Raw genomic sequence first — 27514 nt, 5'->3', positions numbered from 1 at the left:
ACAGAACAGAATGCATTTTGGAGCATTCCGTTTCGTTCAGTTCAGTTTTGTGCGGAATTGAAAACGCTAATGTGAAAGTAGCCTTATCTGAAAGCTGACAAGCACCAAACAACTTGCAATATTCTTATTTGATGCTCGTATTATGCAATTCATCGATCCAAGTAAAAACTTTCAGTATACTGTGCATCATTTAGTTGTTTTGTAACCCAGGCAATGAAAAATGACTTGTCTAAGCTGACGTAAAAGGAGAAACATCCTGTTTTCTATTACATGTCCTTTTCTCTATGGCTTCAATTAGATAATAATGGTCAATTAACGTAGATGGATTTAGATTTAAGAACAGGTTTAAGGAGGATGTTATGAAACTATTAAAGGGATTCCAGGGGAAGTTTTATTATATTTTGTTTGTTACATGATAAAATATTTTAATAAAGGGATTTTACACAGGAAATAACACTGATGGCTTATCATAAAACTTAGTATTGGTGATGTCTTACTTCAGCAGGTAAGGACAAGGGCCAGACAAAGGGACAGATCCTTCCCAATAATTGCCCGCTCGTAAATGGAGGTAAAGAGCTGCTTTTACATGCAGCAATCACCTCTACTTTATAGGGACGTGTGATAGCTTCTACGATTTCTTGTCCTCATACATTCATAGCGTCTGGGCAGTAGATCACTGTCTATACAGCACAATCTGCCGAAACGATCCCAGAAACAATGATTTAATGTGCTGCATGGACGATCATTTTAGCCATTGAACCAGCATTTTGCTCATTCAACAGGTGATCGACAGCGCATTTACACAGGTCTATTATCAGGAACGAGCATTCATAGTAACGTTCATTCTCAATAATCTGCCTGACAAATGTGCACTACTGTATAAATCAGCCTTTACTTACAGCTGATAATGAAGGGCAACTAAAATGGTTAAATACAAGTGCCGAACAATGCAGAGGTTGCTGTTTAGAGGCCATGTGGATGCATGTATCATAAGTTTTGATGCAAACCAATAATGTCTCCGATACCAAGTTGCTACAATTATTTGCAAAAAAACTAAAAAAATATATAAATATGAGCATTAACATAACTGTATATACACAGAAACATAAACACAGTAGTGGACAAAAGAAGTACCATATGGTTTGCTTCAGATTTCATCCACATGGTAAAAGTTAAGTTTTGTTCTTTCTACGTTGGCATTGGACCTCTTCACAGTTTGAATTACTTCCATGTACAGAGACCCACCGAGGAGTGCATGGATGAGAATAAGAATGGTAGTTATGGCCCACAAGGTGGTTCTGGTACTCGCAGGTCACAATGGCTATCTCCCCCTCTGGCTCTCCCTAGGGGTCAAGTAGTGACAGGATGTGACATTCCCCTGGGGCAATCCCTGAAGTTGAGGCTCCTGCCTGGTGGTAGTTGGGGTGTCCTTGATGTTAGATTCTTGTCCAGGTGCAAGGCAGGAGAGCTGGTGTAATGGCCGTCGGAAGGTGGAGTCAGTAAACGAGCCAGTTGATATCAATAAATAAATAGCAATCTATAAACTAGTGACAAAGCACAGTTCTAAAGCATATAACTGTGCAATCCTTCCCCAGTAGCAGCGTATGGACAGTGACAATAACAGAGATTGTAGTACTCCTCTCGGTGTCTTTCTAAAGTCTCTCTGCAGAACTATAAGCATGGAATGAGGCTCTTGTTGAATATTTCTGCATTTCACGGGCTGAGGGGTGCAGATATAGGATATGGTTGGCCAAACTGTCTTTAATAGTGGAAAGGTGTGTTTGCAATGTTCCCTATCACAGCAGAAAAGTCTCTCAGCCATAAACGTACACAATACCCTGCTGTCTGACTCCTGTGGATGGTCTGTTTTCTCACTGGAGCATGCAGATGGTTAAGTTGCTTCCTTGGCTGTAGATGTCTCAGAGATGGGGATTCTCTAAACTTGGCCCCAGCTCTAAGGAACTTGCACATGTAGCTCAGCTAGAACTCAACTGCACTGACTCTAACCTACCAGGGGATGGACCCAGGTCCATCTTCCGGCAACCAAACACAGTGAGCCAAGGTGTTAACCATTGATTGTCAATACAGTGCTACTAAGTACAGAAACACAACAATTCACATCACGTAACTAAATAATGCCACATCACAGCAATTAACCCGTTGCAGTAACCTTTCTGGGATACTGCACCTGCTCACAGTCCGATAAATAGTCTGTGCATTGCCATCTTCATACCTTTAACCTTTCCCTTTAAGACATCACCAGTTCCAGCTTCACAATGTGAAGTATTTTAAAAAAAATACCATACTCTGGACCTATTTTCTTTATATTTTTATTGAAGAATTTCATAAAAGCCAACACTATAAAAATAACCTAAAAAAATGTTACCTACAAAGGTTTACAGCGTGGTTCATAGAGAGACGTTATTATTTCAGTTGCTGCAAGCACAACAGGAGATTCTTCCTAATGTTTGATTTTCCCAGTACGAGGCTCTATTGTTAAGAATGGTATCCAAGTCATGGTCTTTGGTACACTGTGGAGCTTTGAGACAAATACTATTAATAGATCGAAATTGACGTCTGACTGTTAAAACACACGATCTTGCAGTGAATATCAAGGAGAGATGCTTTTTTAAGAATTATTTTTTCTTTTGGCAATTTTTTTTTCGGCCATTGAAGTAAGAATACAGTCCTGATTTGTCCTGTACCGTTTAGTATGAGGTGACAAGGACCTGTGCAGGGCTACTCTCTCCAAACACATTGTTTATAAAGAACGTGATTGACTTAAGGGGAAGCAGACACCATGTTATTGCTGACAATCCTTGGACCTAAGAACGGTGCCTGGAGACACTGGCAGGCCAGTTGCTAAGACAGCATTTGGACACTGAAATCTCACCCCTAAAACTCTTATGCATGTGAAGTCCACCTTCCCCTTTACACTTCCTTAATGTCTATTTTGATGTACAGTATTGTGAAGGAGCCCAAGACATAAGAAAATAATGTTAAATCTTTTTCCTGGGATTTATTAGTCTAAGAATTTTCATGGTCCTGAAACATGGTCTCACAGAGAAAATAGGGGTTAATTTGCTCCTAATTCCATTCTTTGGGCAGGGCTCAGCTGAGGGGCAAGGCGTACAGTTCCTGCTCTGTATTACAGAAGATTAGTGGGGATGAGCCTCTTCTGCAGTCAATTGCCTTACAGTATTTTCAGGTAGAATGTGATTTATGAGGTTATTAAAGGGTGTATTACACCTGTAGATGATCGCTAACAAGCGTTCGCTGCCGCTCGTACATCGGGCAATCCGAATCTTTTGACATGTAAAAAAATAATTTTTTGCAGGCGGCAGATCGTAGTGTCTAATCGCAATCTACTGTTGGCAAACATTGATTCAGTATAGGGAAGAACGATGGTATAACGACAGAGGTCTCCTCTGCTAGCAAGCAGACAATTGCCAGGAAGGAACGCTTCCTTCCCGACAATCGCCTTTTAAATCGGGCTGTCTAATACACCCTTAAGGGGGAGCGGGAAAATATCTAGAAGGGGCTATAGGGAATTTTGTATAATATGAAGCACTTCAGTCACTTGTAGCAATTACAAGTCCACATCAGGAGCTCTGCTTAAGGCCTCTATGGCCATGCTCATGCTGCGAACTACAAATTGCTGTCCGCAATGCACGGGCACCGACCGTGGGTCAGCCACATGCGGATCGCGACCCCATTCACTTGAAGGGGTCTGCAATCCACCCGTTCCACAAAAAGATAGCACAAGTTCTATCTTTTTGCCGAACAGAAGCATGGAACGGAACCCCACAAAAGCACTCCGTAGTGCTTCCGTAGGGTTACGATCCGTGCTTCCGCAATGCATCTCCGGATTTGCGGACCCATTCAAGTGAAAGGGTCCACAGCCGTGATGCGGAATGCACACGGCCTGTGTCCCGTGTATTGCGGACCCGCCGTATGCGGGCCGCGATACGGCCAGGGGGGGACACGGTCACGTGCAAGAGGCCTAACCCAGCCCTTACAGTCTTTCAAACATGCAGACTTGTAAGTTCTCTTTATCCCATTGTGCCAATCTTGTATGTGAGTGAGTAATAGAAGTCATACTAACAGGTTGATGGCACAAAACCTTATGTTTCTTTTTATTTCTTTACTTCATTCCAATATAAAATCGTACATCATGAGGGAAGCTGAGACAGATATTGTTCACACCTCCTCCTCTCCACGCAATGTTTCTGGAGGACATGCCCCTTACTCATGTGTGCAGGTAGAGGTGGGGTGTTTATAGCACCAACAGCTGAGACATATATACAAACCATATCCTTTAGACCTCTTGCACACGAACATGCTGTGTTTTGCAAATTGCGGATCCGCAAACCACGAATGCCGCCCGTGTGCCTTCCGCAATTTGTGGAACGGAACAGACGGCCTATTATAGAAATGTCTATTCTTGTCCGCAAAATGGACAAGAATAGGACATGATCTATAATTTTTGCGGGGCCACGGAACGGAGCAATGGATGCGGACAGCACACAGAGTGCTGCCCGCATCTTTTGTGGCCCCATTGAAGTGAATGGGTCCGCACACGAGCCGCAAAAAATGCAGCTCGGATGCAGAACCAAACCACAGTTGTGTGCAAGAGGCGTTATACAAAATACATAGCCATAAATAACCCTAAAACATGAAAGTGATCAATCATTTCAATGCACTAAAGCTACAAATTTCATTTAACCCTTTAGGTATTCAAGACTGCAGTTTCACTATTCAAAAGGTCTCCCTTTGTAACAATCTTCTACTGTTTCCTCCTCATTGTCTCCACTTTTTACTACCTCCAGATCCTGCGACCTGAGATCTGACACCTGATGGGCCCAAACATAAAAATGTCGGGCAACCGTAGTTTCACCTCGTGTTTTTCACCTCCACTGTATCCATCTCTCCTTTCTCAGTTCCTTCCTAATGCTGGACTTATGCTCATTGATTCTGATCCTTATAGCCCGAGACGTTTGCCCAACATAAATCTTACCACATGGGCATTTCAAGCAGTATTTGACGTTATGTGTCTCGCACATTGCAAAATCCTTAATTTGTATCCTGTCTCCCTGTGTGGGGTGCACTACAGTGTCACCTTTAATTATAGCCCTAAAATTCCCACAGCTCAGGCAGGGGTAAGTAACCCTACTTTGGGTTGCAAGGAAACTCTGTCTTTGGCTAAGTTCACACGAACGTGTGTGATCCGTGGCCGTATTGCGGGCCGCAAAACACGGCCACAGTTCCGTGTGAATTCCGCATCACGGATGCGGACCCATTCACTTCAATGGGTCCGCAAATCCGGAATCGCGGAACGGCCGCACGGGACGGGACCCCTCGGAAGCACTACGGAGTGCCTCCGTGGGGTTACGTCCCGTACTTCCGTTCCGCAAAAAGATAGAACAAGTCCTATCTTTTAGCGGAACGGCCGGATCGCGTACCCATTAAAGTGAATGGGTCCGCGATCCGATGCGGCTGACCTACGGCCGGCGATCGTGCATTGCGGCCCGCTATTTGCGGGCCGCAGCACAGGCACGGGTCATACACGTTCGTGTGAACTCGGCCTTTCCATGTTTTTAGGGCGTATGTCACTTCTAATCAGCATGTTATTCAGAGAGCCACCTTTTTGTAGGCAAAAAGGGGGTTATCAATAAACATTCTCCCACATTTTTGATCATGTCTGAGTACTTCCCAATATTTCAGAATTACCTTTTTTATTAGTTTAGAATGTCACAAATTGTTTCTTTTGCTTATCCCTCTTTTTAACCTGTCTGATGTCCTGTCTTGTTTTTTTACCAATGTCTATTCCAATTTCAGTCACCTTTTTCTTAGGGCTCATGCACACAACTGTATGTATTTTCTGGTCCGCAAAAAATACGGATGACGTCCGTGTGCAATCCGTATTTTCTGGAACAGAACAGCTGGCCCCTAATAGAACAGTACTATCCTTGTCCGTAATACGTTTTTGCGGAACAGAAATACAAACATACGGAAACGGAATGCACACGGAGTAACCTCAGTTTTTTTTGCGGACCCATTGAAGTGAATGGTACTGCATATGGTCCGCAAAAAAAACGGAACGGACACGGAAAGAAAATACGTTCTTGTGCATGAGCCCTTATTAGAACCCCTCTGCATGAATTTATTAACCATCAATAAGCAATTTTTTTCGTATTCTTTATCTGTGCTAGATATCCTTCTGGCCGTGTGAACTAGCTCCTAGGGATTCTAGAAAAAATGTGAGGGGCGTGGTGGCTGGAATGAAGCAGCAGGTTATTTCGATCTGTGGTCTTTGAGAATAGTGTGGTCTCAAATCCTCCCTCTATGTGCCATAATTCCACATCCAAAAAATGAATGACATTTTCATCATAACTGTTATTCATTTATTTGGATGTGGAATTACAGAACAAAAAGAACACACAAGTCTGCAAAAGAGATGAGCGAATTTCATATTTTTAAATTCGTTCACACTTCGTTTGTCGGTAAAAGGTGAATTGCATTATGGATTCCGTTACCACAGACCATAACGCAATTCTATGATGGATTGTATAACGGAATGCCTTTAGAGGCATTCCGTTATTCATTCCGTCATAATAGAAGTCTATGGGCTGCATAACAGATCTGTCCCATTTCCGTTATGCAGGAGAGGACTCCCCTGCATAACGGAAATGGGACAGATCCGTTTTTCAGCCCATAGACTTCTATTATGACAGAATGAATAACGGAATGCCTCTAAAGGCATTCCGTCATAGAATTGCGTTATGGTCCGTGGTAACGAAATCCATAATACAATTCACCTTATACCGACAAACAAAGTGTGAACGAATTTAAAAATATGAAATTCGCTCATCTCTAGTCTGCAAGGTTGAAAGAATTTTGCCTTGGAATTTTGTAGTTTCAAGCCTTAGTGTTTTCTTGAAGTTTAGAGTAAGATTAAAAACTGAATCAATGCTTGAGAACTGATAGCACTGAGTCCATTCTGTCATCTACTTTTTACCAGTTTATGCCCACACCGTGAAAGTCAGGATACAGGACCTCCTCACCACCACACAGTGCACCTTGGATCAACACAAGCCCCCTGTATCCATTGTACCCGCAAGAAGAGAAGCCTACTACATCGTATGGGGCGGTCAAAGGATAGCAAAGGAAAGTTACATCCAGGAGAGGTCACAGTATTCTCTGTTGGAAGGTATTATCTACTTACAAAAGTAAAGCAATGTATTTTCATGACCTAGCACAAATCACCTTCAACTTCACCCACTGTAAACTGTGAATGGCACAGACATGGACATTAAAGGGGTTGTCTGGGCTACAGATATTGATGACCTGTCCTCAGGACAAGTCATTAATATCAAATTTGTGAAGGTCCAAGTCCCAGCACCCCAGCTGATCAGCTGTTTATCTGCACGCCATCTACTTTGTAGTTCTGCTGCAGTGTAAAACATCTGTTTATCTCATTCAAGTGAATGGGAGAGGTAGCTGTAATTACACTGCACCACCACTATAAAGTCATTTGTGCAGGTAAATATTGAAGAGGACACCGTGTACAATTGGTGCAGTCTCTTAAAATAGCTGATCCAAATACTTGCACCCTTGCCAATCTGACATTGGGGATAGGTCAGCAATATCTATAGTATGAACAACCCCTTTAATTTTAATTACCTGCTGACCACATGTGCTATTCACTGTATATATGCATCACTGCTAGCAAGGGGTTTGCACAAACCTCTGTACATGTAAAGCACTGGGACAACTGGCACAGCTGAGACTTTGCTGCAGTGAAGCAGGGTGTTATAGAAGGTATATCAGCATTACAATAACATTCACTATACATTGCAATACAGAAGTATTGCAATGTATTATAGAAGCGATCAAGAGATCACATGATCAAATCCCCTAGTAGGACTAAAAAAATGTAGACCCTGTATCACTGTATGCAAGGCTTTTAGCAGAGAGGAGAAAGTACAGGTAATAGTTCTGCAAAGCACATTTCTGCTTCTGCCAGTAAATGGTCTGCTAAAGCCTGACATAGCACATTAAACTGTCAGACATGACTCTGGATAGCAGCAGCCAGAGCACTTCAGTAAGCAGTATTCACCAGAATATTCCAAAAATACATTTTGGTGGGCAGTTTCTTAAAGCCCAGGTCTCTTTAACCATAGGTATAATCACTGACACAATAGTTCTAATATTATATTTCTGTATATTGTATGAGAATTCAGTGTTCAAATATTTTAGTAGTGTGTTTGTGATCTTTTCAGATTTAGGGTTACTCACATTGGAAAGAAATCCAGTATTCAAGGTTCCCAGGATGACCCAAACATCTCCAGTGATCCCGTTTCTTTTGACAAAGATACAGACAACCAGATGGAAACAAAAGTTAAAAATGGTCTCAGCAGACAACTTTTTGAGACACATGGGATCTCACAAAATGGACCAGAATTAGAGGGATTGCCTAAATCTGAGGTCAAAGATACTGTTGTCAGCATCAGTGGACCTAAGCATGTAGAGGAGAAGACTGAAAAAAGTGTATCCAAGAGCAGAAGATCCAAAGACAGAAGAAGTAGTGCTCCAGAACAGACAGCTACTCAACGAGAAAGAATAGACATTCTTCAATTAGGAGGACATCACTAACAAAAAGGAATAAGCCCAGAGCATTCAGAAAAGCAGGTAATAGAGGTGATTACCTAAACTCACAATAATACACTATAGGACAGGATTGGCCAACTGGCAGCCCAGGGGCTGCAGGCTATGAATGTTGACCATGTGGCCTTTGGTTGTCCAATCTTCCATCTCTCTATTGTACAACATGACTTGTTTTCTGGAAAGTCAAGAAGGTGGTATATGATGAGTACCCCCATCTTCAAAGCAGTGATTGGAAAGCCACAGTCAGTGTCCTGTAACTGCTGCCATGGTTGTTTGTAAGAGGATGGGGGTTAAAAGTGAGGTATATCATTACACGTACAAAGTCATGTTGAACAATAGTCCATGAGTGGAGGTTTTGAAGATATTTCTTGTTTAAGAGCAGTTCAAAATATCCAAATACTGCAAAAATGACAGACAGATACGGAGATATGAGATCCGATACTTAAAGGGGTTCTGCAGTTTGTTTTAACTGATTATCTATCATCTGGATAGATCATCAGCTTCTGATCGCAGGGGTCCGACACCCGGGACCCCTGCCGATCAGCTGTTTGAGAAGCTCCAGCAGCGCCGCGGCCTTCTCACTGTTTACCGCAGGCCCAGTGACATCACGACTAGTATCAACTAGCGGGGGCGGGGCTAAGCTCTGTTCACTTGAATGGAGCTTAGCCCCGCCCAGGCTAGTTGATACTAGTCGTGACGTCACTGGGCGGTGCACTGCCAGTAAACAGTGAGAAGGCCGCGGCGCTACTGGAGCGCCGCTGCCTTCTCAAACAGCTGATCCGCGGGGGTCCCGGGTGTCGGACCCCCGCCGATCAGAAACTGATGATCTATCCAGAGGATAGATAATCAGTTAAAACAAAGTGCAGAACCCCTTTAATGATATCCTGGTGTATCATATATTATTGCAATTCAGTCTTTCCTCCCTAGAGGAGGATTATTACAATATGTCCCCCTATTCTCCTATACTTTTATTTTCTATAATTTCAATGACTGCCTTTTTCTTATCTATATTACCATTAACACAAGTCAGACAGAAAATGGTGGCCTGTTCTTTCGCAGTTCTCCTGATTGCCGTTATCTGTCCCTAATTTTCTCCTCTGAACCTTGACCTCTGTCCGGAGACACCTTAAGAGTTGTTGACGCGGCAGTTTTTATAGCAGAATTTTGGTCGACATGTACCTTCTCACCACTGCTCTGCGATCCTCAGCACTGCCTCCCATTGAAGTGAATGGAAGTAGTATCTTACACATATTTTAACATTTGCTACTTATTACTCTATATAACATCCAGTATATTATGAATTCACCTTCTATTAACTTCTAACAATATGAAGGCTGAGGGTATGAATCAAAGGGGTTGTCCCCTTTTTTTATATTGATAACCTCTCCTCAAGATAGGTCATCAATATCAGATTGACGGGAGTCCGAATCCTGACCCCCCTCCCCTTTCCCCCCGATCAGCTGTTTGAAGAGAATGCAGCGCTCGTATGAGTGCTGTCTTCTCTTCACTGTTTACCTGCTCACCATCTCAGTTGCAGCTGTGAGCAGTGTAATTACATCTCAGTCGTACTATTCACTTCAATGGGATGGCTCCATCCTATTTACTGGAACACGAAGGAGCCATCCCATTGAAGTAATTACAACTGTTCACCACTGCAGTTGTGACGGCGAGCAGGTTAACAGTAAAAGGGCAGTGCTCGTGTGAGTGCTGCATTCTCTTCAAACAGCTGATCGGCAGGGGTGCTGGGAGTTGGAGCCTCACTGATCTCATATTGATGACCTAGTCTAAGGATAAGTCATCAATACAAAAAAAGTGGACAATCCCTTTAAATCCATGTTAGCATGGTTAATTCACTCCCACCACATATTGCTGACAAGATAGTGACATTTTTAATTAGCAAGCGCCACTCTTTTTCTGGGGGCATCATCGGTACTATTCTGTATCAATAGGATTACTAAAATCAGTCATAAAAAGATTGATCTGTTTAAGTCTGAGAGATGGGATCCCCAGAACTGGGATACTGTGTAACCTCTTTGCGGCAGAGACTTTTAGTCACTCTTTCTTATAATAAATGCTGAACGTGCTCCGCTGTTTCAGTTTTTCCCATAGTCCATACTGGAACTGAGCTCAACAGCATTTGTGTAGCCACCTCTCTCTTGCAGTGCATTAAACACTGGAAGTAACGTCCATTCTATGAACTACGTAAGTTGAGGGCTGCCTCTCAGGTATCCAGCATATGGTCAGTTGACCACTACTGGTGTGCACAGTCTTTATTTTGGACACGATTGAAAGAAAGAGTACAGTCATGGCAATCATGGTCTCCAAGTTCAGGTCTCTAGGATGGCAGCAAATTGTCATTAGCTTACAGTATACAGAAGGATCATTTGTCACATAATTCACCTGGAAGTGAATATTCCTCTAACATAAAGAAATAATAGACCATTTTTATATATTAATTTCCATCATCTTGGTTATGGGTAACAGATGCTGGTGAAATAACCACTAAAGGCAGTGCCTACAGTGGTTGACATGGCTTTCCCAAGATCATGTAAAATCTTCATTGTTATGGAGCGATATATCTTCCACTGTCCTTCACTTCCTGGCTCTTACTTCACTGTATGTAGGTATCATTGTACTTGCTGGAGGAGTAGATAAGAAGTTCTAGACATGAACTAGTGTGAAGAGTGCCATCGACTAAGACAAGATAGAAAACTATTGTACTGTGGAATTATACAGAAAAAGGTGAACTCAGCATCAAAATGAAATATAATTGTAAGGTTTTGTCTCATCATTTTAGACATATGAACAAAGCTGTGATATACAATGTGATTAAATTTAGCTTGGTGGCTCGGTCTTCAGGCCTTCATAGATGATGTCAAGTTTCCTTAATGTAAAGTATAAACCACCGGTCACAGAAATGAATGAGCTGCTGTGTTCTGGGATTCAGCCAACACTTAGCTTGCTACATTTTATCTGCAGATGCTAATGGATTTTAATGGGTTTCCATTCAGAAGAGAACAGGAGAATGCAGGTTTTGCCACCATGACTGACCTTTGAAAGGCATCGGTTTGAGCTTTGGTAATTTTGTTGGTTCTGTTATTGTTTAACAAACTTTTCAGAAGTAGACACCTCAGCTCTGAGTAATTACATGATGTTAAACAGTTCCAATGTCGACAAGGACAAATAATGGATTAAAAAAAAAAATGCATTATGGGCATGACATACACATATAGATCTTTTGGACCCATTTTGACAAGAAGGGAAAACATCCAAATATAAAATTAGGCACCATATTTGGAATCTGTGTATTTGTCCATATACTTTTAAAAATTGTTGTGATCAGGAGCAACTTGATGACTGCTCTATGGAAAAATAAGTATGCAAACAAAGCTATCCCATGCAGGTCCCCTGGCCTCCACAAATGAGGATCAAGTATCCTGAAACGGCTGTGTTTTTTTTTTTTAATAGTCTCTGGTTTGATCTCACATGAGTCAATTTGCATACTATTTTTATTGCAATAGACATGTTATATTTTTGGTGAAAATTGACTGAATGCTTGGTTATGGCCAACACAAAAGAAATTTACCAAGATTACAATATAGCTGGCCTAACCCTAAAAGGGTTCTCCAATTAGGGTGCATTCACATCACCATTTAGCGTTCCATTCTTCTGATCCGTCAGAAGAAGAGAGGGGGGAAAAACTGGATCCTGTAAAAAAAACGGATCCTGTTGCATTAGTTATGCATAGGATCCGTTTTTTTTACACGCTTCCGTTACAATAATACAACTGCATGCATCAGTCATAAACGGATCCGGTTGTATTATGTCTTATATAGCCATGACTGATCTGTCATGAACACCATTGAAAGTCAATGGGGGGCGGATCCGTTTTCTATTGTGTTAGAGAAAACGGATCCTTCCCCATTGACTCACATTGTGTGTCAGGACGGATCCGTCTTGCTCCGCACCACTGACAATGAATGGAGACAAAGCTGAAGCATTTTCATCCGCTATTGAGATCCTATGATGGATCTCAATAGCAGAATTGAAAACGCTAGTGTGAAAGTAGCCTTAAGTATGACCCTAAGTTTTCCATCTCCACCATTCAAAATGATGTTCAATAGATCCTGCATAGCGTGATGGCTTCTGTTATGATTTCAAACCATGACACCAGTGTGAACAAAACATTGAATGATCAAATTCTTCCACCTGTAGCAGTAGCTCACTCCATATGTGTTTATTATACAGTTCAATGAGAGCTGTCAAAGTTCATATGCAGTTATCTCCATCTAGAGGTGGCTGCAGGCAAAAGAATGTTATATAAATCTATACCGTGGGAAGGAAAGCAGGGGATTTTGGGGCTCTGTATCAGAATCACAGAAGTCTCATTTTGGAACTGCAGTATTTAGCCCCTACACTATTTGAAGGATGATCAGTTGATAACCTGGGCAGACTGTAGTGCTGGGGAAGAGAGGAGTCTTTTTTGCTATGTCCACCATGGGCAACAACCTGCTTGGAAATTACCCTATAAAAATAATAGAATTAAACTGTATGACACCCAGCTACTATCATTCATGGGTTCTACTTATTAGAATACACAATACTTGCTGGGTGTCTTATGGTTGCCTCATCAACTGTACTGCCCGGTTACTTTAAGTTGAAAGTCCTGGCAAAAGCTGAGAATCTATCCCCACATTTCAAGTTATTTTCTGTGACCAATATTGATGACCTTTTTCTCAGTTTTCATTTCAGTTATTCAGTGAGGGGCAGAAGCTATAAGAATTACAGAGGTAGCCGTTGCACCCAAGTCCTGGTGCCTGAGTGAGTCCAACAGCCTTCTGTAGGGCACCAGCTGCATAAATATCACATCATTGTGCTTAGGAACCCCTGTTACATATTTTGTATGGATGCTCAGGTACTTCTAGTTACTCCTTTGAGGGTAATGTTCTGGCTCCTCTAGATTTTTCTATGTTATAGAGGCTTTGGTGGGTCACATTATGAGATACAAATTGATTTGTCATGAGCTGAACATTAGTATCATAAAATAACCATTATCATTTAATTTATCCCACAGGCAAACAAAGAAGACAGCACTACCCCGAAAGTGAGATCTCTTCAGTGACTTACAGGGTAGTGCAGTGGCGACTCTAGGATCAATACATAGGGGGGGCACAGAAGATACACAGTCAAAAATGGGGGGGGGGCACTAATAATTTTCCTGTATAATAATGTACCCTGATATCCCTTAGTTATATGACCCTGCCGGGCAGTGGCGTAGCTAGAAATGACTGGGCCCCACAGCAATTACGTCCCTGATAGGATAGCACTCCTCAGTTATGTTACCCCTGTATAATGCACCCTGATACCCCTTAGTTATATTATATGGATATCAGGGTAGGGGTAATATAACTGAGGAGGCCTATCATGGGACATTATACAGGGGTAATGTAATTTATATTTCCACCGTATAATGCCTGATAGGCCTCCTGAGTTATATCAACCCTGTATAATAATGTACCCTGATACCCCTTAGTTATATGACCCCGCCGGGATCATATAACTAAGGGGTATCAGGGTACATAATAATACAAGGGTAATATAAGTTACTCAGGAGGCCTATCGGGCATTATACGGTGGTAATATAAGTTATATTACCCCCTGTATAATGTACCCTGATACCCCTTGGTTATATTATTCCCTGTATAATGTACCCTGATTACCCTCAGTTATATAACTGAGGGATATCAGGGGACATTATGGGTAATATTATAACTTAGGGGTATCAGGGTACATTATACAAGGGTAATATAACTGAGGAGGACTCAGTGCTATCAGGGGACATTATACAGGGATCCTTAGTTATATAACCCCTGTATAATGTACCCTGACACCCCTAAGTTATATGGGTATCAGGGTTGAGGTCAAACTGAATATAACGGTGTATTCAAACGGAATATAATGGAATGGCCAGATGGAATGCAAAACGTAAGCCTTTAAGAGGCATTCCGTTTTTCTCTGTCCTAATAGAAGTCTATGGGAAAACATAACCAATCCGTCTGGGTCACGTTACGCAAGACGGAAAACAAAGTCTGTTTTCCGTCTTGCATAAAGGGAACCAGACGGATCAGTTTTGATTCCCATAGACTTCTATTATGACAGAAAGCTAACTGAATGCCTTTTAAAGCCTTCCGTTTTGCATTCCGTCATAATACAAGTCAATAATACAGCGGGGGGGGGCACGCAGGGGGGCAAGAATAACCAAGGGTGGGGCAATTGCCCCCCCTTGCCCCCCTGTAGCGACGCCATTGGATGCAATCAGGCTGTCTGCTGTCATATATATAAATTATAGAATTATATATACTATATCATATACTATATCAATATACTTTGGCGTGTCCAAAACAACTATTTGGAACATTCTTAAAAAGAAGGAACGCGCCGGTGAGCTCAGCAACACCAAAAGACCCGGAAGACCACGGAAAACAACTGTGGTGGATGACCGAAGAATTCTTTCCCTGGTGAAGAAAACACCCTTTACAACAGTTGGCCAGATCAATAACACTCTCCAGGAGGTAGGTGTATGTGTGTCAAAGTCAACAATTTCGAGAAGACTTTACCAGAGTGAATACAAAGGGTTCACCACAAGATGTAAACCATTGGTGAGCCTCAAAAACAGGAAGGCCAGATTAGAGTTTGCCAAACGACATCTATAAAGCCTTCACAGTTCTGGAACAACATCCTATGGACAGATGAGACCAAGATCAACTTGTACCAGAGTGATGGGAAGAGAAGAGTATGGAGAAGGAAAGGAACTGCTCATGATCCTAAACATACCACCTCATCAGTGAAGCATGGTGGTGGTAGTGTCATGGCATGGGTATGTATGGCTGCCAATGGAACTGGTTCTCTTGTATTTATTGATGATGTGACTGCTGACAAAAGTAGCAGGATGAATTCTGAAGTGTTTTGGGCAATATTATCTGCTCATATTCAGCCAAATGCTTCAGAACTCATTGGACGGCGCTTCACAGTGCAGATGGACAATGACCCAAAGCATACTGCAAAAGCAACCAAAGAGTTTTTTAAGGAAAAGAAGTGGAATGTTATGCAATGGCCAACTCAATCACCTGACCTGAATCTGATTGAGCATGCATTTCACTTGCTGAAGACAAAACTGAAGGGAAAATGCCCCAAGAACAAGCCAGAACTGAATACAGTTGCAGTAGAGGCCTAGCAGAGCATCACCAGGGATGAAACCCAGCGTCTGGTGATGTCTATGTTCCAGACTTAAGGCTGTAATTGACTGCAAAGGATTTGCAACCAAGTATTAAAAAGTGAAAGTTTGATTTATGATTATTATTCTGTCCCATTACTTTTGGTCCCTTAACAAGTGGGAGGCACATATGCAAACTGTTGTAATTCCTACACCATTCACCTGATTGGATGTAAATACCCTCAAATTAAAGCTGAAAGTCTGCAGTTAAAGCACATCTTGTTCGTTTCATTTCAAATCCATTGTGGGGGTGTATAGAGCCAAACATATTAGAATTGTGTCGATGTCCCAATATTTATGGACCTGACTGTATGTGGCGTGAGTGCATGTGGTTTACACCTTTCAGTGTAAAAGTAGACCAGGGGGTTGCCTGGTGTAGATTGTGACTTTTTTGCAACTTTTGCAAAAGTCACACATAGTAAATGAACCATAATCCAGGTCTAATCTTTTACATAGTTGAAAGTGGTGAGGATCACAAAATGTTGCAGTTGCCATTAGAGCTGAAAGGATTAGGGTACTTTCACACTAGCATTTTTCTTTTCCGGCACTGAGTTCCGTCGAAAGGGCTCAATGCCGGAAAATAACTGATCAGGCATATCCCCATGCATTCTGGATGGAGAGTAATCCGTTCAGGATGCATCAGGATGTCTTCAGTTCAGTCTTTTTGACTGATCAGGCAAAAGATAAAACCGCAGCATGCTACGGTTTTATCTCCGGCGAAAAAAGCTGAAGACTTGCCTGAATGCCGGATCCAGCATTTTTTTCCATAGGAATGTATTAGTGCCGGATCTGGCATTCAAAATACCGGAATGCCGGATCCGTCCTTCCGGTAAAAAAAATAAATGCCGGATCCGTTTTGCCGGATGACACCGGAAAGACAGATCCGGCATTTCAATGCATTTTTCTGACTGATCAGGCATTTTTAAGACTGATCAGGATCCTGATCAGTCTTACTAATGCCATCAGTTCGCATACGTACCGCGCTGTACTGGATCCTGACACATTGTCAGGTCATAGTGCACGTAAGCATGCACTATGACCTGATGCTGTGTGACGTCAGGATCCAGTGCAGCGCACGGAGAAGAAGAGGAATGAGCTGTGGAGCGGCACCCCTACAGGAAAAGTAAGTATTTTATTTCACTGGCGCTGGGGACATGACACTGAAGGGGGACAGCCAGCAATGTATGGCATGGAGGGGCTGATCTGATGGCACTGGCGGAGTGGGGGATACGGAGGGGCTGATCTGATGGCACTGGGGGAGTGGGGGACATGGAGAGGCTGATCTGATGTCAATGGGGGAGATGAAGAGGCTAATCTGAAGGCACTGGGGGACATATGTAACATCCCAGGGTTATGTTACTAAACTCTTTTTCCCCGCTACTATTTGTTGGTAACATGTGCCTTGTCATCTAATGTGGTTTTATTTAACATTCCTCACAAATGTGCATTTTCTAAGCCTGTTACATGTATTTGCTGTAATTTTCATGTTCACCAGCAGGTGTCAGCAATGTGTCAGCAGGGCCTTAGTTCAGTTTAGCATATCTAGACTGGAATAGTACATTCCAGTTTAGCTCCCCCCTCTTTGAGGAGGTGTGGAATGTTCCCATATCCTGCCTCATGGGTGGGGAAGGAAGTTCAGTTAGTGTGCCAGCCACCCCGGCTAGGTGAAGGCTGTGCTGGTAGAAGCTCCCAGTTCTAGGGATCCCAACCCAGGATCGAGTCTTGGCTGAGACCAAAGATCTTCATCCCCAGTCTGAGCCCTTCAGCCTCAGATGGTTAATAAGCAAGTAGCACCTCCAGATCTCCAGGAAGAGCCATTCCCTGTGAGCTAACTGTGAGTAACATCCAGAGACCAGGAGAAGCCAAATTCCTCCTCAGCTAGTCAGTCCCATACACAGCAGAAGATAGACAGAGCAGAAGACAGATTCCTGCCATATTCTCCAGGCACATGATAGGAGCAGAAGAGATATTGATCCCTGCCATACATTGCCAATACCCGCTGGGACCCAAGACTATTGCTGTAACTCATATGGATTAATGCTGCCTTCAGTAAAGACAAGTTGAATTATATTTCAAGTCTTGATCTCATTTACTGCTACCAAATCCTTCAATTACTCCTACTAGCAACACTCATTTATTGCAAGTGAGCCAGGATCCAGGAGTCCAGCCATACCAAGGTAGGAGACACTGTTGACACTATACCCACTACTATACAGAGACATTACACCACTCTGGCATTCCTAACCTGGTACGTGAGTTGCAACACCTTAAAGGGCCCTGAGACTGTACCCTGCGCACGCTGCAATTGGCGTCACAAACAAAAACAATACACTTCTATATCCATATCCGGACCCACTGCATAATTTTGGCGTCCGCCTAACCGTACCACGGTCCTGCTCATTGCACATAGAGGGGGTAATCTGATGGCACTGGGGGACATGGAGGGGCTAATCTGATGGCACTGGGGGACATGGAGGGGCTGATCCGATGGCACTGGTGGACATGGAGGGGCTGATCTGATGGCACTGAGGGAGTGGGGGACATGGAGGCGCTGATCTGATGGCACTGGGGGAGTGGGGGACATGGAGGGGCTGATCTGATGTCAATGGGGGAGTGGGGGACATGGAGGGGCTAATCTGATGGCACTGGGAGACATGGAGGGGCTAATCTGATGGCACTGGGGGACATGGAGGAGCTGATCCGATGGCACTGATGGACATGGAGGGGCTCATCTGATGGCACTGGGGGACATGAAGGGGCTGATCTGATGGTACTGGGGGACATGAAGGGGCTGATCTGATGGCACTGGGGGACATGGAGGGGCTGATCTGATGGCACTGAGGGAGTGGGGGACATGGAGGGGCTGATCTGATGGCACTGGGGGACATGAAGGGGCTGATCTGATGGCACTGGGGGACATGGAGGGGCTGATCTGATGGCACTGAGGGAGTGGGGGACATGGAGGGGCTGATCTGATGGCACTGGGGGACATGAAGGGGCTGATCTGATGGCACTGGGGGACATGGAGGGGCTGATCTGATGGCACTGAGGGAGTGGGGGACATGGAGGGGCTGATCTGATGGCACTGGGGGACATGAAGGGGCTGATCTGATGGCACTGGGGGACATGGAGGGGCTGATCTGATTGTAGTGGGGGGCATGGATGGGCTAATCTGATGGCACTGGGGGACATGGAGGGGCTAATCTGATGGCACTAGGGGACATGGAGGGGCTGATCTGATGGCACTAGGGGACATGGAGGGGCTGATCTGATGGCACTGGGAGACATGGAGGGGCTGATCTGATGGCACTGGGAGACATGGAGGGGCTGATCTGATGGCACTGGGAGACATGGAGGGGCTGATCTGATGGCACTGGGAGACATGGAGGGGCTGATCTAATGGCACTGGGGGACATGGAGGGGTTGATCTGATAGCACTGGGGGAGTGGGGGACATGAAGGGTCTGATCTGGTGGCACTGGGGGACATGGAGGGGCTGATCTGATGGCACTGGGGGAGTGGGGGACATGGCAATGGATGGCATGGAGGGGCTGATGGCACTGGGACAGTGCAGCTGAAGGCACTAGGGTGGGGGACAGCTGAAGGCACTGGGGGAACGGAGCTGATGGCACTGGGGGATAGTGGAGATGATGGCACTGGGGTGGGGGGGAGCTGATGGCACTGGGGGAACTGATGCACTTGGGCTGATTGGCACAGAGTGGAGCAAAGGGTGTTGGGGACTGATAGCAGGGGGTCTGATGAGCTTTTATAAAGGAAAACAGTCTATTAATTATTTATTTTTCTTATTAGATTAATCATAAAAAATAATCAATAGAGTACTCGATTACTGAAATAATCGTTTACTGCAGCCCTAGGTGCCATGCCTTGCGACTTTTGTAGACCACAAAACTGACTAATTTGATTTGATAAATGTCCTCCTTTATGTTTAAAGAAGGGGAGGGGTGTTAAAACTTTGAAGATTATTTTAAAAGGGCTATAAACCAGAGCGCTGATCTTGGCTGTGAGGTGAAAACATATACAGTATATAAATTCCACTCATGGGCACTCCTCTTCTTCACGAGAGTACCTATCTGACTTGGCAAGACCACTTTCTGGCAGCTGGTGTGCAAGCATACTCAAGTACTTGTGCATGCATATATCTCCTGCTGCTGCAATCTTTATATGCCAGTGTAGCAGTACATTCTCATGATTTAGGACCATGAATTAGGGGATCCAAAGTACAAGCCCAGAGGGAATGGAGGGGAAGTTGATTAACCCCTAATCTCCCTCTTGCATAACTCCACCAACCACCCTTTGATAATATTTCTACTCAATATGCCATGTCTTTTGTGAGAAGTGCCTTTTGTTATAGCAGCATCCACCATGGGGGTTAATGGAATTTATCACGTCTTTTTAGGAACAGTCATATGCAAGGCCAGGCATCTGAGGCTGTTGAACTCCACCAATCTTAATATCTATTGCATAGTAAGTTACTTTATGTATTGGTCTGTTGTTGGGTCACTGTGTGCTTGTATTATTTGAGCACTGTGTGGTAGAATTTCTGTCACAAAGTGTATTCATTTTGTAGGACATGATACTGGAGGCACTGAATAGTACTGTTATTTGGGAACCGTATGGAACTGCCATATGTCCAATGTGTGGCACAGTTTGGTATGATTATGTCTACTTTGTTTGAGAGTACACCATATGGGGGAAGTGGCAACAGGGGGCGCTGCACCGGGCTTCATGTAATGGACCCTGATCCTATTCAGGTACATTTGGGTAGATTTCACATCAGCAATCTAAAATGTATGAACTACAGTATAATGCACCATATGTGGACATGATCTTTTCCTAAAACAACAACGTCAGAATTTGCCAGTGGTCCTTTTTTCATTTTATAGTACAATGTTTCTTTTGAGTACTGTGCCTCATTAGATTGCCCTCCAAACAACGTAGACATTTCCAGAACCCAAAGCTGTACACAGATCTAAAAGGATCCCAGATCTAATTGGGCCCCATTACATAGTATGCCCCCTCTCTCGAACCCGCAGTCTCTCAGTAACAATGTGTCAGACACTCCCAACGTAAAAGTAAAATGCGACTTTACAGATTTTGTGAAACTTACAATTTTTTATTAAAGGGGTTATCCGAGTAATGGAAAAAAAAAAAACATTCTAAAACTCAGCAGGACTTACATATACATTAGTTAAAGGGAACCTGTCATGTGGATATTTGATTATAATCTAACTAATTGTATACAATCATTAACTACTAAAAAGTACCTTAGATGTATTCACTTACTGGTGTGACAGATGGTTACCTCATAATATACACACAAAGATGCCACATGCCGCATGCTAATGTCCAGCGTGACATCACTGAGTCCAGCGTTTTTTTAATTTAGAGATATAGCCACTCCCCTTCCCACCTGCTGCTGATTCATATGGAAAATAACTGTCAATCAGCAGCAGGTAGGCGGGGAGAGTCAGGAGCTCATGAATATTCAGGACTCATCATTATGAGCTGGAGCTTTTCAATACAAGATGTTGGCAGATTGAATGGGTCAATTAAAGAAAGTGACCAAGCATTTTGCTAAGAGAATCAGTCACTTATTTATGTTGCCCTTAGTTAGGACACCATAAAACTGGTGACAGGTTCCCTTTAAGCTTGATTTCTTGAAAAAAAAAAAAAAACATACTTAGGCTACATGCACATGACCGTGGTGTGTTTGGCAGTCCGCAAATTGCGGATTCGCAAAACACGGATGGCGTCCGTTTGCGTCCCGCAATTTGCGGAACGTTACGGACAGCCTTTAATATAACTGCCTATTCTTGTCTGCAAAGCGTGGACAAGAATAGGACATGTTATATTTTTTTTGCGGGGCCACGGAACAGAGCAACCATTGAAGTGAATGGGTCCGCATCCAAGCCGCCAAAACTGCGGCTCGGATGCGGACCAAAACAACGGCCGTGTGCATGAGGCCTTAGGGTACTTTCACACTTGCATTTTTGGATTCCGGTAGGCAGTTCCGTCCCTGGAACTTCCTGCCGGATCCGGCAATTTGTATGCAAACGGATACCATTTGCAGACGGATGCGGATCCATCTCACAAATGCATTGTCATCCGGAAAAACAGATCCGGTATTTATCTTTTTCACATTTTTAAAGGTCTGCCCATGCGCAGACCGCAAAACCGGATCAGTTTTTCCGGAACACTTGGGGCCGGATCCGGCATTAATGCATTTCAATGGAAAATAATGCCGAGGTAAATACAGTTCTTCTGGTTATTCACGGTTACGTCGTCCCTGGGCAGGCTCACATAAGTGATGAGGAGAACGGCACAGGAATTCTCTGGGGCACACTCTGGTGTAAGGGACACAGGCCAAATGGTGGTTCGAGGTGCCCTTGATGGTCTGTATTAATGTGCCTATGGCAAGGTCCCTTGTAGTCGTGACACCAGTACCTTTTATGGTGGTACAACCATTTACTGTAGCGTTAATTGAGGAACTGAAGACTGAGACAAGGATTGTGTAATCCAGCTTATAACTTTTACTGAACGTTGCTCCTGGTAACGGTTACATCCAAGTATAAAACAGTCTCTAGTACATCCAGATATGAAATACAGTCTTTAGTACATCCAGATATGAAATACAGTCTTTAGTACATCCAGATATGAAATACAGTCTCTGGTACATCCACATATGAAATACAGTCTCTGGTACATCCAGATATGAAATACATTCTCTGGTACATCCAGATATGAAATATAGTCTTTAGTACATCCAGATATGAAATACAGTCTCTAGTACATCCAGATATGAAATACAGTCTCTCATGCATACGGGGGTAGGATATTGTAAGTCCTTAGATAAAACAGGCTCTTTGTCTTTTATATATGAAAGCTACTGCTTCAGACTAGGCTTTTGAAGTATAAAAGTCTTAAGCTGGTATTAACTCTCGCCTTATTCTAACCTGAATTAAAGGTGGTTTTCTGAATCCTTGAACTTTCGAACTTTTAAAATTTCCAGTGCTTTTCCGACAGTTGGCCTAAACTGTCCTCAGGATTTAAACTGGAGGTGCGGATGCCGGAAGCTGTGTCCTACACCTAATTGCAAAGGTGCCTGGGAAGCCTTTAAGTATGGCCGTTTTCTATCCTTTGACTTGAATAAAATATATTAATCCCCTTGAATATTTGCTGTAGCAGCTTGTCACTGGTCTGCCCTGAGGAGCGAGCTATAGAAATAGATTTCTCACCTCTAGGCTGAATCTTGTAGGCTTTAACCCTGGACTGTGGAGCCAACAGGGAGAGAGCAGAGAGGCAGGAGGCCTCCCTCCAGCAGGAAGCTACATCATGGCTGCACACTGACTAGACTTCAGAAGAAGACTGCCTAACTAAGCCTGAGCTAAGCTATATATACACTGTAACACTGCCCCATCTAGTGGAGAAGCTAGTGTAGTGCACCCTAGCTAGGCCTTTATAAAGGATCTTACACATAAAATCACATAGTGACATAGTGACATAGAAGAATATAAGTACAGCATGAAAGCATAGTATATGACAATAAAACACAACACAACTAGTTTTGCAGTGCCCACGATCACGTAGTGGGACACTGCACGTGTGCGATCCCTCACAGGAGCTGGCCGGCAGCCAGATACAGGGAGAGAAGGGCTCTGACATTTCGTGTACAGAGCTGGGCCACTCCCTAAGGCAGGGATAAGCCTGTACACCAAACGTCAGTACAGGGAGCCTGGTGCATGACGTCGCGGGTTACATGACCCACATTGGCCCTGCAGAATCCTGGTACTATACAAGAAAAATGTAAATTGCAAAAGTATTATTAGATAGGTTATAAGGCACATGGGCATATATTTATATATCTCAGACAACCCCTTTAAGTGAAGGAAATTTTTCATGAAGGAAAAAATGTAATTAAAAAGGGCTATATATAAGCGTTCAACAGAGCCAGCTGCAAGGCAGGTTACTTTTGGTGACAAGCTGCAGAAAACTGATTCAAGCCCACAGGTAACAGACCAATCAGATGGAAAGTACCAGAAGGAGAAAAGTACAAAGCCACCGCAGTCTAAGTCAGAAGATTCATTGAACTCCAGATCAGTAGACAAGGGGTTAGTCCAGAAACAAACTGATGAGTGAAGCCAGGACAAGAAGCAAATGGCAGCTATGGAATTGGACCCGACGTCAGGAATCTGATCTGCATGCAGGTTCACGGATAGGTCGAGCCACAGTCAGGGCTTGGTTGGTCAGCATGGCAACTCTTCTAGAGCAGCTGTGCACTGGATCACTTCACCCACATTATGACTTCCACATCAGAAAATGTGTAACAGGTGCTTCATAAATATTTGTTAATTCTAAAATATGTCCTTTATTTCAATCAGTTAAAATTGGTGGAGTGACTCACAAACAGAAGATAAAACTAATGGGGACCAATCCTGAAAAAGTGCGCAATCAATATAACAATCATCAATTCTACCAATGTTAAATAGTTGAAATAAAGGACGTATTTTTGATTTATCAGTATAATGGTTACAGGTTAATTAAGGGTTTGTGTTGCCTGTTTGCAATTACGATATCATGTAGGTATTTCCCCTCCTGTGTAACCAGGATCAAAGTATATCTGATTCTGATATGGCGCTCATTAGTTACACCAGACAACTGGCATAATTACATTTCCTGCTTCCCTTCACATAGTAAACTATAAAACTGACTGTCTTCAGCCTGCAGCCATGACTAGGGGTATCTCATTACAGTTACCATTCATATCAATGGAAGCTGTAAATAATCTCTGTGCACTGTGCACCTCCTAGTGGCGGCTGACAGAAAATGCAGTGAATCTATGTTGGGAGTTGAAATAACAGTTCAATGTCAAGCCCCCTGGCTCCCACAGCTGTTCCGTAGTCGGCTTCCATGCTAGGTAAGCCACTGCAAGAACCCCAATGGGCCCCATTATAAGTTAATAGGGTCCATCAGTCACTGTTAGGATCTGACACTGGCTTTCATCATAATTTTTGTCCATATAAGGAAATACTTATTTCAATTTTAATTTTGCAGTACTGTTATTGTTCATCATGACATTACGCTTAGAGCAAGCCTCACACTAGAACAGGTTCTTCTTAAAGATAAAGTATAAAATATAAACCTTCAGAAGGCTCAAACATGAAACCAGATAAAGTAAGACTACTGCCTCATTTGATTATAGCCCTAACTCCTCTGAATCCGGACTCTCTATATCCATTAGTTTAGCTGTTAACCTAATTGAAAGAGAGCCTCCGCTGAGGACAGAGACAAAATATGAATGCATAACATACCCTGAACCGAATTAGGTGGAAAAGACTAACTACAGTAGGTCTATCATACTGGATTGGTTAGAGGCCAATTATGTTCTTGTAAGTTCTTCTTGATTGTAAGGTGAAGCTGAAATTGAATTCTTACTTCCATTTTCTCTTATTCCAGTTACACATGGTCATGCTCCAAAAGAAAGTAGACTTGTATTTTTTCTTCTGACCTTCATGTGTAGAATATTTTTTGATTGTAATTTAAATCAATCCTTGTGCTTTTTTCATGTTTAGCAACTTTTCACCCTGAGGCGACTGGCACGTTAAATGATAGAGAAGAGACAAGGCCTTGTGTGTCCCCTGGAGCATGAAATAATGAAGAAGGCAGAGGACATCATGGGCAGCTAGAAACGCTGCAGAGGATTACTTTGCAAAACACAAGTCAGATTTTTCAATTCCGTTATGCAAAGGGAAAAACTAGAAATGGACATATAAAGCATTAGAGCTTTGAATTTTCCTAAAGGGATTGATCACTATTTTTTGTGGTTCTATATCCTGATGGTATATATTGCTATGTAGTCCACTGTTGTTACTTATAATAAAGCTAAGTGTCTGTGTGTCACCAGTATCCTAACCACAACAGTCTGCTAGTGGTGTCACAGTGTTAGTACATAGCAAGGAGTTGACTAAGACGAGAATACTGAGAGGCATTACAAGAGGTAATCATAAATGCCTTGTGCATCCCCTTTAAAGGAACCATTCAGGCGCTTCATGCTGCCCGAACTATTATGATTGTGTATTTGTGTTTAGGAAAAGACTTGTCAATCAAGCTGAGTCTGGCGGGAAGAAGCCATTGATTCTTCGCCCCTGTTCCTGGCTCATTTTTAAACTATGGGTGTCAAGTATTATTATATATATGCCAATTCGGTCGTAAAGGGGATTTGCAGACGAATCTGTGACTTTTCCCCTCTAACGTCAGGTCTAAAAAGAGGGTGTGGCATGGCTAGGGAAGGAGGCTGGTCAGCTGGCTCATCTCATTTTAGGCGTAGAAAAAGATCTAAATCTATGCCACCAATGGAGATGGCATAGATTTAGGCCAGCCGTGGATGCGCCTAAGTTAGGTAGAGGCCAACACCTCTACATAATTTAGGCACATCATGCGCCAGTGCAAGAGGTATTGCAATTTCCTTGCAGGGCCCCTAAAGAGGAAATGAAGCATCACACCATTTTTGTAGAAATCAGTGAGCTGTCTGTGTAACACTTGAACAAGACAGGTTCTCCAAAGAGAGAGAGAACCCATTTATAGATACTCTCTGCTCTGGCTAACACATCAGGGTCCTAAATAAGATACAAAATCACAGAAAATAATGCACTAAAACAATAGATGCAAACAAAATATATGGACCAAGGCTCACTCTCAGACTCTCAGCCAATATATTTTGATCAAAACACATCTGTGGCCGCCTACCAGCGCCAAGGTGGTCTCAGTCAGGCAGGTCCTACTCTAAACCTACCTATGCCATGTGGGCATCTATGTTCAGGAGGGCAGACCCTGCACATATAGTGTGCTGCTCCTAGTTACCTCTGTGTGCATCAAGCAACCAATGAGGGGAGGAGCATGCACATCTATATGTACCACCTAATCAAATTTGCTTGTGGGATAGGCAGGGAAAAAGTGCACAAGAATGCTACTCCCAAGTTAGAAGCGAATTCACACTCGAAGGTGCCATTCTTTCAAGACTAATCAAAAAACATCACAGAAAAAGATACAAAACATCCTGCACGATATGATAGTAAATATGCGGATGTGCATGGCCACATTTATAAAATCACGGAAAATAATGCACTAAAACAATAGATGCAAACATAGTATATGGACTAAGCCCTCACTCTAATGATGAAATCTGAGACTCTTAGCCAATATATTTTGATCAAAACACATCTGTGGCCACCTACCAGCGCCAAGGTGGTCTCAGTCAGGCAGGTCATACTCTAAACCTACCTATGCCATATGGGCGTGTTTTTTTTTTTCCTAGATAATATACACCCTGCTATGTAAGGGGCCCTCCAAGCTTTTTTTTTATAGAAAATCAGAGAAAGTCGTCTCACCTGTGCACAAAAGATTGTTTCCTAATCACTTACCCATCCATCGTTGTGCTCAGACTGGCCGTGGACTCTTAGGCCCCTTTCACACGGGCGAGTATTCTGCGCGGAAGCGATGCGTGAGTTGAACGCATTGCACCCGCACTGAATCCTGACCCATTCATTTCTATGGGGCT

The 27514-nt window shown here is 43.1% G+C and overlaps 1 protein-coding gene across 3 annotated transcripts in view; it reads left to right on the top strand.

Moving 5' to 3' along the window:
• Positions 1–27051, top strand: part of RELL2 (RELT like 2) — a 119232-nt gene extending 92181 nt beyond the window's left edge. For all 3 annotated transcript variants that reach the window (XM_040441165.1, XM_040441173.1, XM_040441181.1), the window contains exons 5-7: positions 7022–7210; positions 8283–8691; positions 25530–27051. In XM_040441165.1, coding sequence (XP_040297099.1) covers positions 7022–7210; positions 8283–8655 — 562 coding nt within the window. In that variant the 3' untranslated portion in view covers positions 8656–8691; positions 25530–27051. The remainder of the gene's footprint in view (positions 1–7021; positions 7211–8282; positions 8692–25529) is intronic.
• The last annotated feature ends 463 nt before the right edge of the window (positions 27052–27514 follow it).

This window comes from Bufo bufo, chromosome 1, assembly GCF_905171765.1.
Source record: "Bufo bufo chromosome 1, aBufBuf1.1, whole genome shotgun sequence".
In the NCBI taxonomy this organism is placed as follows: domain Eukaryota; kingdom Metazoa; phylum Chordata; class Amphibia; order Anura; family Bufonidae; genus Bufo; species Bufo bufo.
The sequence above is the reverse complement of the archived record's forward strand: the minus strand, read 5'-3'. Positions and strand labels throughout refer to the sequence as shown.